The sequence below is a fragment of the Schistocerca gregaria genome, chromosome X (genome assembly GCF_023897955.1).
Source record: "Schistocerca gregaria isolate iqSchGreg1 chromosome X, iqSchGreg1.2, whole genome shotgun sequence".
Lineage (NCBI taxonomy): Eukaryota > Metazoa > Arthropoda > Insecta > Orthoptera > Acrididae > Schistocerca > Schistocerca gregaria.
Window position 1 is genome coordinate 45,200,125 of NC_064931.1, and position 13,448 is coordinate 45,213,572.

The 13,448-nt window shown below is 39.7% G+C and overlaps 1 protein-coding gene across 3 annotated transcripts in view; it reads left to right on the plus strand.

Moving 5' to 3' along the window:
• LOC126298987 (dehydrodolichyl diphosphate synthase complex subunit DHDDS) overlaps positions 1–12,101 on the plus strand; it is a 52,994-nt gene extending 40,893 nt beyond the window's left edge. For all 3 annotated transcript variants that reach the window (XM_049990610.1, XM_049990609.1, XM_049990608.1), the window contains exons 6-7: positions 7,882–8,066; positions 11,633–12,101. In XM_049990610.1, the coding sequence (XP_049846567.1) occupies positions 7,882–8,066; positions 11,633–11,854 (407 nt within the window). In that variant the 3' untranslated portion in view covers positions 11,855–12,101. The remainder of the gene's footprint in view (positions 1–7,881; positions 8,067–11,632) is intronic.
• The last annotated feature ends 1,347 nt before the right edge of the window (positions 12,102–13,448 follow it).

Genomic DNA, 13,448 nt, shown 5'->3' on the forward strand with positions numbered 1-13,448 from the left:
TATTATATCAGTAGGACTGACATATAGTCGTTTTTTAACTCCTCTCTGTCTTCATGTTTTATAGTTTTGACTTGGGTGCGTATGACCCCAGTTGTTTCTTGAGCCCTAAAGCAAAACAAAACAAAACCGCAACCTCAATGCACTTCACTGCCTCAGTTACACTAGGTGGAGTGCAGATTGCTGTACCCTTTTGTGGCCCTACAAAGCCCAGATTCTGTACCGTCTTGATTATGGGAGTCTTCCGTTGGTTCAGCATCACCCACAGCATTGAAGATACCGGACCCCATTCATCATTGTGGGGTCTAAATTGTGACAGGAGCTTTCCAAACTAGCACTGTAAATAGCCTACTTGTCAAGGCTAGAGTCGCTCCATTACATATCAAGTGCCAACAGCAACTGCTGAATTACGCTATATGCTATCTCTTAGTTTCCCTGAACATCTCGGACATCATGTCCTTTTCCCTGAAAGGGAGTTCCACCTAACACAACAGTGACCCAGAACTGGGTTTAACAATTGCTGTGCACCTAAAGTGTCTCTGTTTGTAACTGAAACTTCCTCTACCATTTCCTCTGGTCAGGGAGACATAGCATCTTCACTGATGGCTTGTGCCCCGACGTTGGATTTGCCTCGAAGTATCCTTTAGTCCAAAAGATTTTGTTGATCCCACAATTGTTCACTGCCAGTTCTTGGCTGTCCCTGAGAAATATTCAGGTTCGGAAGTGGCATTTATCGACAGAACAGGCTTTGCATACACACATGCATGGTGCAGTGAACTCCACTCTCTGCTAGACAGCTTCAGTGTCTTCACTGCTGAATTGATGGTCATTAAACTAGCCCATACATATGATCATTCTTGCACTGGCAAGAGTATCCTACTTTGTTATAACTGCATAAGGGACTGATGGCATTGCAGTTTGGTCACTTTCACTCCAAACCAACCAACCATAGCCTTCAGGCTATAGACCAGTCAAACCAACCATAGCCTTCAGCCTATAGACCAGTGGTACTCTGCTCACCCAATTGTTACAGCTATCCAGGATCTTGTCTCTGACCTCCTTCAAGCTGGATGACGAGTCATTATTGTCTGGGCTCCTGGTCGTGTTGGGATTTTGGGAAGTGAACGAGCTGACCGGATGGCCAAGCTGGCCACCAGGATGCCAGTTCTGGAAATGGGGGTCCCAACCTTTGGTTGTTTATACACCGTTGATTGCTGGAAGTCTGGAACTCAGAATAGTCTGCCCTGCTCTCCCCAAAGAAACTGAGGACAATTGACAAGACCATGACCACGTGGCAGTCTCCCCTGCGTGTTTCTCACAGGGAATCCAGCATCCTCTGTCAGCTCAGTATTGGCCGCACTTGGCCGACCAATGGCCTCATTCTCCAATGTGAGGATCCCCTTCACTGCCAATGCAGAACCGCCTGATGGTGGCCCACTTACTCATAGATTGCCCTAATTTGGCTGCTTTGAGGCGGCATCTTAATCTTTCTGACATGCTACCACTGTTGCTAGCAGATGACGCTAAAGTGGCTGAACTGGTGTTACGTTTTACACATGAAGGTGGTTTCTGTTCATCCCTGGAAGGTTTGGCTTTTTGGCCTCATTGATTACCTGAGCAGTTGTGGGGCACCCCTTTCCCCCATCACTCATTCTCCTTCAGCTTCCTTGGCGGCTCTGCTCAGTGACCCAGCCTGGCCTCTAGCCTTCTCACCTTTTTATTCTCTTTATTCTTTTTCATTCCTCAGCTTTAATGCCTTGTCTTTGCTGATCTGTCAATGACTAGTCTGTGCTGTCTTTTTTCTGGGCTTTTATCTCTCTGATTTGTGTGTGTGTGTGTGTGTGTGTGTGTGTGTGTGTGTGTGTGTGTGTGTGTTTGTTTGTTTGTTACACTTAGGCTTTCCAGTAGTTGCCTTCTGCCTCCTTCCTTTGGTGACCACTCCTGGTTTTCCACATAACGGATGAAGGGACTGATGGCATTGCAGTTTGGTCACTTTCACTCCACACCAACCAACCATATTTTAATGTAACCCTCCCACAACTTGTAATCCAGTTGCCTGTTGTCTTTGTCCTTCTGAAGATGACTTAGGAAACCATGGTGAAGAGGTTTTAATAATTCAGGGTGTATATGACCCAGGACAACCTTTAACCCAAATGAGTACAGACTCATTTACAGAAATTTTTCTCTTATTAAAAGTATACAAAGACAATGCAGAAGAGGACAGGTAAGCTGATTTACCAAAGTCTTTATTTAAAAGTTCTGCCATATGGTAGGTACGATAGGCAATAATGTCTCTATCGACAAAACTTTCAAGTCCACCAACACTAGGTACTCCTGTGCATCCACGCACAATGGCTACAGTGAGCCAACCATTACCATGTGAGAATGTATTGTTAATGTCAACACTAAAATTAAGTCTACAACCACAGAAAACACAAGGTCCGTCGACAAGTGCAGTAGCAGCAACACTCTTCAATGGAATGCAATTCTTCTTGTCACCCGCTGTTGTGGCGAACTCGATGTTCTCGATGGTTTCATAGACTGTCTGTTTAGAATGGCGACGATTTCCCCTGTAAGGCATCGTGGTGGCATTCAAAGCAGTTGCCTCTGCAGCAGCAGCAGTGCGAATGAGCCTCTGCGCGGCTTTTAGTATTGACATTAACAATACATTCTCACATGGTAATGGTTGGCTCACTGTAGTCATTGTACGTGGAGGCATCCAGGAGAAAACTGGGAAAAACCGAGGAATTTTTCATTGTTTTTGTTTTCAGTTAAATTTTTGTAATTTTGACTGGCAAGAACCGATACTCTAACAAAGGATATTACTTTATCCCACTACTTCAGAATAATACTGCAGCAAAACATGAACGATAGGGGGCGGTGGGGACGAAAATGCAACTTAAATTGCAAAGGAAATGCGCCCTATACAGCAACAAAACAGTGCTCATACAAGTGTCTGCCAACAGCACAATGTGTCAAAGGCTTTAGGAAGACTATGCAATGTTCCGTAACAACAAATTGCCTCCGATGAGTGTGACGTCACAACTTTTTACATTAGATCGGTTTAAGCAGTTACGAGCGGGATCACGTGCATGCGCAGTTGAGTAATACCTTCTCCTGCTTCTGGCTACAGAATTGTTGCTGTTGGCTGTGTAAGCAGTCACAACAAGCAGCTAGATGCTACCGCGAAAAATTTTACTGGAGTGACCAAGCTGCCAGATACTTGCATGCGCAGGAGGCCCAGTTCTAGGGGGGGGGGGGGGGGGGGGTAAATTCATACTATTGAGCGGAAAAAACCTTGTTTCACAAAGCGACTAGCATCCAGCGCACGTTAGTCTAGCGATTATTCATTTGACTTTGAAACGCATCCCTGTCAATTTTTGAACACATTCTAAGTTGATTTCTGAAAGAATCATAAGTTGATTTGTGAATGCGTGCATAGTGTACATGATGTCTCTGTCAGGGGAATCCTCTTCACATGTAGAAACAAACTTTCCTACAGACGCAAGGGGCTATACGAGCTGAGTGGAGTAGGGCCGAAAGGATGAATGCCAACCACTTTCTGATTGGGTGGTTAATTGGGTTTGCGAATGATGAGTGTTGTTATAATTACTAGCTAAATCCATAGATTCAGACTACAGGAGTGGAAATAAACAAATCACAGGTAAGAAAGATTATGTATTACCTTCTCGGTGTATCCAAGAAAATGAAACCTTGACAGAAAATTTTTGGCCAGATCGCTATACTGGTAAGGGCCAGTTGTACAGTCCCCGGCTAGCAGCTGCTTTAAATTCTATTCTGGAAGAAGTGCGGAAAACGCATTGTACGAACATGTAGCAACGCCTAACCGGAGAATAATCGCGGGATAACTAAACCTGTGATTCTGGCAGAGTTAGTGGAGTTAACCTGTGAATAAGCTTTGACATTGGCAGGAATAGTTACAGAATTAGTGATAGCAAGACCGTTTCTTAGAACGAGGAAGGAGAAGAAATGATGACATTAAACAAATTATGGAACAATATGAAGATTCCAAGTTTGTATAAAAATTTCATACTGCTACTTTCCGATCTCTACTTGAGAAACTGGAGCATATGAATGAAGTGTGAAACTATTTCCTAATGTAAGGCTTTTCGCTTGTAGTAAGCCTAATAGGCATTTGATATTAGTACTTTGTGAATTATAATCTGTCGTTACAAAAAAGACCGTATGTGCCAAAACAGTCTCGTTTATTGGGTGTGTGTTATAATTGTTGCAGTATTAGACAGGCCTACTTTGTTTTATCTCGAAGAGAGTGACAAAATAGGTGTAATCAGATCGGGAAACTACACGTCTTGGGTCCTATTTGCATTAACAGCTTTTTCAGTATTAGACAACGACATTTCAACTTTTCAAAACTTTTGACGAACTTTGATGAGGTAATAGATTCCTTCGCAGAAAGGAAAGCACGCCATGTAAAGCTGTAGCACGATTAGAGTGAAAAAAAGTTCTAGGAGCTAAGGATTGAAGAAATGTGTATTGTCTTGCTTGTCTCTTGTCTTTACTGGGTTTATGTATCCTATATTTAATTTTATGTCACACAAAGCAGCAAGTTGTTAGCTGATAGGGAATAAAGAGTGCTAATTTTCTGAAGAATTTTTTTTTCCTTAAAAGAAAGAGGGACGGGACGTCAAACCGGCCGATTGTAAGCAGGAGAGGCACCAGGGGACATTTTAATTTCCACTGTCCTGAATATGGTTTGATTGCATCCATTACAAAATATACATGTTTCAATTCCACAGAGCGAAGTATAGTGATGTGTGATAGAAGAATGCTGTGTAAGGAGGCGAGGCACTGCCCTTTGGCACACATACGACCAAATAACATGTCTTACATTTCCTCGAACACACGTTTTATGCATCACTCTCTTCAGAAAGATGTCCGCTACAAAATGAACATTTTTTGAAAATTCAATTTTTTTTTTTTCTTTTTTTTTTTGACATCTTATCTCAAACACTCAAGGGAGTGGCGGAGTATTGCACCGGTTAGGAAATATCATAGATCCAGGGATGATGCGCAGAGCAGTCTATTTATAGTGGGGAAGTTGGTAGTCTCCACGTGACCCGTGTTTACATTTAGTGATTTTGCTGTTTCCTCTTCATTTACTGCTCTCACGTCAAATGAAAACAAAACAGATTTCTGATTTCCACCTTTCTGACAGTCGAGCATTAATTGCCTTGCAGAACAATGAAATTATTTTTGTCGGTTTGCTGTAGAAATCTTCTTATATTAATATTTTCTGCTGAGGCAGAAAATATGTTTGAAAGAAAGTGTTTAACTCCACACCCTGTTCGCTGCATTTCAAGTGCATGTTTTCAACTTTTAGTGCTTATGGCATTATGCCATAATACAGAACCAAACATGAGATAACACAGTACTGGTACTCCAGGAAAATTTACATCCCGTAAACCACATTGAAAAGCTTAATACCAGGTTGTGGCCTACTTAACTGGGAATATGAACATACGAATGTGCACATTTTAGTATGGGTCTCGAAATTTCCATGCTCTTGGAGTATCCTCTGATGTCTTGTTTCTTCTATGACATAATGTACGATCTTTTAATGTTTTACACATACGAACATACGGGCTCCCTACAACATTGTAGCTGCACAAGCGTGGTGACGCCTGTCATCTGGCGCTCTCTGGCAAACGGCGGAAACAAACTTATTTCTAACAGGTCACGGGATAATATTCCAAATGGTGGTTTGAAAGTGTTACCATCGAAGTACCATTCTGGCAGTTACAACGGAGCTATGTGCGATAATGTACGATGAATTTCTTAAATCGCAGAGTGTTTGACTCTCATTTAAAAATCAACTCTTTGATGATGAGCCATTTAGATGAATTTCGAGCCCAGAAGATCAGACATTTATGTCGTTATTAAAAATTTTACGGGGACATTTGTGTGATATATCTTAAATTGTAATACGCGCATAAAAGACCAACATTGTATGTGAAAGCTTAGCTTCTCTTGCAGCATATTAATCTTACAGACCAATATTATATGTGAAAGCTTTGCGTTTCATGTAGCAACACTATGTATATTAATTTAAACCATTAACTTTTTCTGTTTGTGCGTTCGCGCTACTTAACAGTGATGTTGCTATTGGCTGACTACATCATGTGTCCTAAGCTCTGAATACCTGCTGTCATCGGCTGGCGAGATCACGTGACATGAGCTAAGATTAGCTTAAAAAAGCGCATCGCAGCTCGATTTCAATGCTTCGGAAAGTAACATACGGTGTGTGGTGGAATTCGAATTTATACTTTCGTAATACGAAAATATGCAGCGTACATGTTGCTGCACATCAAACATCTTTCCAAAATGCATGTTTTTCTTCGTGTTTAGTTTTCTAAAGCTTTGGGAATTCTTCTCCCATGTAAAAACCATAATCATTCAAAGGGCTTATAAGTTATAAAGTTCCGAGAGAAAATATACTGTCAGTTAACAGGGAAAAAGTATGTTTTCACCCGGGATAAAGTGTATTTTTAACCGGGAAATCCGGGAGAAATCAAGGAATTTTTTTTCCTTGTCCACATATACACCCTGCAATTCTTCCAGTTTGCAGGTGATTGGTTGTTTGCAATTTGTACAAGAAACCCTCATTGAATAGTTAAGGTGCTGAGTCATCTGTAGGCACATAAACCACATCGAGAATGATGTTATCTTTCAGAAAAATCCTTCTTCATAAAGTCCCTCGCTAAGACCATTGCAGGAGTACATGTTCCGGATTTCCTGCCGATACAGTTCTGCTGCATTACGGATAACGGGAGCATCACAGTGTGCAATTGAAATTGTGTGACAACTGAAAACAAACTCCAAAATTGAAGTACATGGGACAGTGTGATTCTTGTGGCCAAGAGTCTAAATTGCTCATAGGTTCACCTTCAATTCTGACAGTATGTGGACCAAATGCAATGTTGCACCCAGCCATTGTGAAATGGTGCAGACAGTTTGACCAGTGCCACACAGGCGTGAGTGATACTGATCAAGGAGGAAGACCATCAACATCGATCACAGCAGACAATGTCGAGTCAATTGAGGAACTGATTTGCAACAACCGCAGATTTTCCAGCATGAAGACATTCACGAAGCAGTTACAAATGACTCTGTGACTAAGGGGTGGATTTCAATCAGAGGGGAATTGAACGATTGGTAGAATGCTTTCACCATTGCTTGCAGAGACTTAGTGACTATGTTGAATAATAGTGTCATGTGTCTGTGTCTGAAGTGTAGTGCAGCATTCAGTTAAAGTTTCTTGGCCTGCCATAGTAATGTGTAACTTACTTGTATAAGTTCCCTCATATATTTTTAGTGGATGTTGCGTACATTTTCCTGTACAACTCGATTCTTCTTTCAGATTTCGTACATTACATGCGCTAGTTCAGCATCTTTTGTTCCTTTGCCTTTTCTGAATCCAAATTGGTTTTATCTTAGGCAGTAGTTTATTTTAAGCTTATATAATAGAATTTTTAAGGATTTGATAACATTGCTAAGGTTCAGTAGTTCGAACAATCATTGGGATGTTCTTTCTTAGATGCAGTAGTTACTACTTGCAGTGTTCTACTTTTTTCTGAAATCTACTTTTGGTGTTCCATAACAACCACAAATGACTCAGTACAGTTCTTCCTTTATTTCATGTTGGGAACATGTAGCCTATGTGTTGAAATATTTGTAAATAGTTGGGAATTCGCAGCAATTCAGATTTTATTGTTGCTGTGAATCATTTCCAGAAATCCATTATGCATTAAAAACACTGTGTTTGAAGTGAAATGTCTTTGACAAAAACTGTTTAAATTTGTGTAGGTGGGATAGGTTTGTGATTGTAGTTTTTCACATGTTTAGCTCGAGATGAAATGACAGCAGCTGTAAAGCACATAGTATCCAATGTGGAAAAGGAGATGTTATTGCCATGTGAAGTGGACTACAAGATGATTGGGGAGTGTCTTTATACAAACGGAAGCCCAGACCCCGATTTACTGATAAGAACATCAGGTGAAGTGAGATTCAGCGACTTCCTTCTCTGGCAGGTTAGTAGAAAATATAACCTTCTCTTTGTCCTTTCACATACAATTTGTAAAACTTTTATGGTGTTCGGTCATTGTTCATTTCCTATATGTTCAGTGAGTTGTATTCACTAAGTGTGGAATACACAGCAGTAATATTGCTATGATGTCCTGCTGTATCTGTCAGTGAGCTAACACTGTGACCAGTTGTGACAAAGCTGTTAATGAGCTGACATGAAGACATATCACAGTAAAAGAAAGAAGATTGGTGAGAAGTATTTTGGTATATTATTTTTTGAGGGCTGACATCTGAATCAGTACTTTGAGGAGATTTTTCTCTTGCTTGGAGAAGACTTTCCACACTACTCTGTCATATTGGTGAAATAAAACCAGCATGTCTCATTCCCCAATTGAGGAAGGCTTGTGTCTGCCTGCATATGCAAATTATTCAGGGCATTGGCACCCAGACTAATACCCGACTCGAGTAACAGAGGCATAACATGAAGTGTAGTTTTGGTAGATGAAGAGTGACTGGATATAATGGAAATTTTTTGAAAGGTAAAAAATGTTGCTACATTGTACAATTTTCCCTTAACACTTTGTAAAAAGAGTGAAACATTTCTTGGACATTATCATACTCACCTTTCCACTTGCAGCTGCAATAAGTGTGTGTAAAATCACAGAAGTGATAGAAGGATTGTGAGGGCAGGGAGGCTTGTTTTCTCTTACATTATCATCTAAGCAGGCATGACTTGCTGTGCCACGTCTGTTAGAATGTGTGATCTTTGAAGGCTATTCTTATTTACAAAATAGTTGTTTTTTGGTAACTATCATGAAACTGTACCCCCACAACACATTTTTTAGATGTCAACTGATTCTTCAGTGACTACGTGGTAGAATATCTTCATAATTAGAAATGAAGTGCACAAAATTGTAGATGTTGTACAGTAGTTTTTGACTTAAAACGCCAGAACTATCATCTTTGAAGAGTGTACAGTTCTGGAAAACAACACTAAATAAGATATTACGCAGGAACCATACTCTCCACATATAATATTTTTTTCCAATATAGTTCTCTAGTACAATATCCCCTTTGACGACAATAGTCTGTTGTAGTCTTATCTGTATCTCTAGTCTGCCAGACACCTTACAGTATGTGACAGAGGGTGCTATTCCTATTTCCGTTCCAGTCTCAAATGGTTTCAGGAAGGAAGATTGTTGGTAACCCTCATGTGAGCTTGAATGGCTCTGATTTTATGTTCATGATCTTTTCACAAAATGTACATAGGAGGAAGCGAAATATTGGTTGACTCTTCTAGTAACACACAATCTCAGAATTTTAGCAATAAACCACATCATGATGCAGAACTTCCCACTTGCAGCCTCTGCCACTGGAGTTGGATGAACATCTCCATGATGTTTCTGTGTTTATTAAATGAATCTATAATGAAAAACACTGCTGTTCTTTCCATCTCCTCTCTTTCCTCTATCAATTGTATGTAATATGGATGCCAGACTGATGAGCAATATTCAAGTATAGGTTGAACGAGAGTTTTTACGCTACCTCGTGTATATGTGGATTCTTCGAGTGAATATCAGTGTGGCATCTGTCTCACCTGTCATTAGTTATATGTGGTTGTTCCACTTTAAATCACTCCATATGCATACTCTTGGATGTTTAATGGGTGTGACTTCTTCCTGTGAGTGTTCTGCAGTTGTGCAGTCAGACAGTAATGGGTCCTCATAACTATTTATGTGCAACACAGTACATTTGTTTATGTTGGAGTCAGTTGCCAATCCCTGCACCAAGATGTGTATTGGTGAATGCTGCTTCAGTTCCCAAAAAGGGGCATGTTCCACATAAATTCAGCATCTTTACACATTTTTATCCATTGAAATGATAGGCTGAAAGTTTGCAGTTGAGTGACTTTTCAGCAATATCAGTTAATTTATCTGTTGATGTCAAGAAATATGCAACCAAGAATATCACAAAAATGAAGGTTCTGGCATCTTGAATATAAGGGTTGTAAAGGTATTCCAAGGGATGTACATTACTTAAAGGTCTTTGGGCAAAGCTAAGCACCAGACCACATGCAAATATTGACAAAGACCTCAAGTTACAATCATAATTGGAGCTGATGTAAGATATTATTTCTGGCTGGCCACACCTTGTATCCGATCATCTATTCGAGTGGTCTTTACCCACTCCTTCCATTTGAACAAGTTCGTCTAGAGGCAAATTGTGCTAGGTTTGACTTCCTCTTCCTTTTTGCTGTTTCATTGACAGGTCCAACAACCTGTTGAACAGATAGTAATTAATAGTCTATTCTTATTTCCACATTGACTATCAGTAGAATAGAAACAACTGCCTCACATTAGCAGATTAGATATCGTGTTTGCAGTGGCTAATTGTCAAGAACACTTCAATATTTCCTTAGGATCAGTGGAGCAGTTTAACTGAACTGTAAGAATGCAATAGATTGAAGTGTGATAGGTCACCATCCTTATCGTTTGCATAACATCCATAAACTACAATGTAAAAGACCCAAGAATATGTTTACAATAGTTTGACTAATCACATCCTACAGCCAGAACCTGGTATCACTGTTGTCATGATTTTATTAGTGTTTGGAGATAACAAACGGCTTTCACATACCACACACTGGCCACAAATGCTGTGCTTGGCATACATTTACATGACGAAGAACTAGATGAGGATATACAAGTAAAAACAAATTTTTTGTCAAAAGCTGTAGTAAATAACAAGAAAATCATCTTTCAGGGAACTATTGGCTCTACTGGAATGTAGTTAGAGCTGCACAGTTGGTAGTACATGATCAACCCAAGGTAGGTGTTGGAGTTTGTTAATTATATGTGCCAGGTTAAGATTGCATATGGGACTGAGGCACACAGTATCTAGATCACAAAGAAAGAATAATTCCATATCAGCCATGTACTTTCTTTTGTGTGATAGCCTAGCCCTGATACTACTACACATGCCTTGAAAATTATGGAATGGAAAAAATTATTTTTGTAGTGCAAATGCAGTACAGTAGGAATTTGCCCACTTTGTACTGATATTGGAGTTGACAATGGAAGCCAGCAAAATGTAAAATGAAAGAAACAACTGGTGCAAAACACATTTAGGTGGAAACCAGGGAATAAATATACACAAAAGATGATGTATTGTGCTGCCTCAGCAAAACATGAGACTGTAGCCACAGGAAACACTGTATCTTTGTTGTTGAGACTTCCAACATTAATTTGGTGTGTTCATAAAGATTGTGTATAAGTCAGCTGTGTAAATATAAGCCAATAGTGTATAGTGCGGGAATATGTTAAACTTGTACAAAGTCTTTAGATTAATATGTGAAAAAAATGAAAAAGACAAAAGTTGAAGGAAAGAAGAAAGTAAGCTTCATGCAAAGTGTGACAGTTAAAAATTTGATATGATAAGTTAATAACCAATTTTGCTACCTTTTTGTGTTTTTGGCGAATAAGAATTTTTCTGAAATAGTTGTTTCAAGATATTTCTCATGTATTGTATTTTTCAACATTTTCCACTAACAGTGATTTTTCTTGTTCCGCAGATCTCAAGTTCCAGTGTATATTTTACGAATGTACTATGGCCAAACTTTAGCATATGGAATATGCTAGCAGCAGTATTGTATTATCAAAGGCATTCCCCTAGTTTAGTTGGTGTAAGAACTGCAGAAAAGAAAATAAATGTAGGTGACTCTAAAAGTGTGGAATTTTTTGGAGGAGTCTTTAATGTACAAAATTCATCACTGGTAGCTGCTAGTAACATATAATTCTGTCAAGGATTAGATGTGGTTACCTCTTTGATAAAAATTTTATTCAAACCATGTTTTTCACTAAACAGTGAACTTCTGATGTAATTGCTATCCTGTAATTTTACAAGTGGTGTAATTTGGAATGTGTATGTTCAAGATCATCATTACTTTACAAAAAAATAATTTATTGAACTGTATGCCTAAGATGTTGTGTTATTTAATCATTTACATTTATTTGCCAAGTTATTAAAAAGAATGAGCCATATTTTCTTTTCTTTATTTTACTTTTCCTCAGAACTACACAGAAGTGACAAAAGTTATGGGATACCTCCTAATATCATGCTGGACCTCCTTTTGCCTGGCATAGTGCAGAAAATTGATGTGGCACACACTCAACTAGTCATTGGAAATCCCGTGCAGAAATATGGAGCCATGCTGCCTCTACAGCCACCCATAATTGCACAAGTGTTGCCAGTGCAAGATTTTGTGCACGAACTGACCTCTCAATTACGTCTCATAAATTTTTGATGGGATTCATGTCAGGTGATCTGCATGGCCAAACCATGTCGAAACTGTTCTTCAAAGCAGTCGTCAACAATTGTGGCTTGGTGACATGCTGCATGTCATCCATAAAAATTGCATAATTGTTTGGAAACATGAAGTCCATGAATGGCTGCAAATGGTCTGAAAGAGCTGAACATCCAGAGGACCCAGTCCATTCCATGGAAACACAGCACACACCATTATGGGGCTACCACCAGCTTGCACAGTGCATTGTTGACAACTTGCATCCATGGCTTCATGGGGTCTACACCACCCTCAAAGCCACCTTTTACCAACCAAAACTGGGACTCATCTGACCATACCATGGTTTTTCAGTTGTCTTGGGTCCAACCTATACAGTCACGAGCCCAGGAGAGGCACTGCAGGCAATGTTGTGCTGTTTGCAAAGGCAATGGCATCAGTCGTCTGCAGCTGTAGCCAATTAAACAGATTTTGTTGTACTGTCCTAACAGATATGTTCGTCACATGTACCACATTGATTTCTGTGGTTATTCCACGCAGTGTTGCTTTTCTATTAGCACTGACAACTCTACGCAAATGCCGCTGCTCGTGGTCTTTAAGTGAAGACCGTCAGCCACTGTGTTGTCCTTGGTGGGAGGTAATGCCTGAAATGTGGTATTCGTGGCACACTCTTGAACTGTGGATTGTGGAATATTGAATTCCCTAACATGAATCACCTGAGTACAAATGAGAGCTCTGCCAATGCTCTGCCTTTTTATGCCTTCTGTACATGATACTACTGCCATCTGTATATGTGCATCTCACTATCCCATGACTTCTGTCACCACAATGTATTGACTCCATCAAGCCACACACTACTTGCAGCTCTTTCTCTACTTCTTCCCATCTACTAATGCCTATTGCATCACTCCATGTAATATGGTGTAGTGATAGTCACTGATCTCATTTTTGTATGTTTCAATAGTATGAACGGAAATCATGTTAATTCAGTACTTTTTACAGCACAAAGTTTCAGATTGACCAAAAATGTTTGCTTTAGAATCTGTGAAACATATTTGATACTGGTTTACTCAATAATTAATTGTAA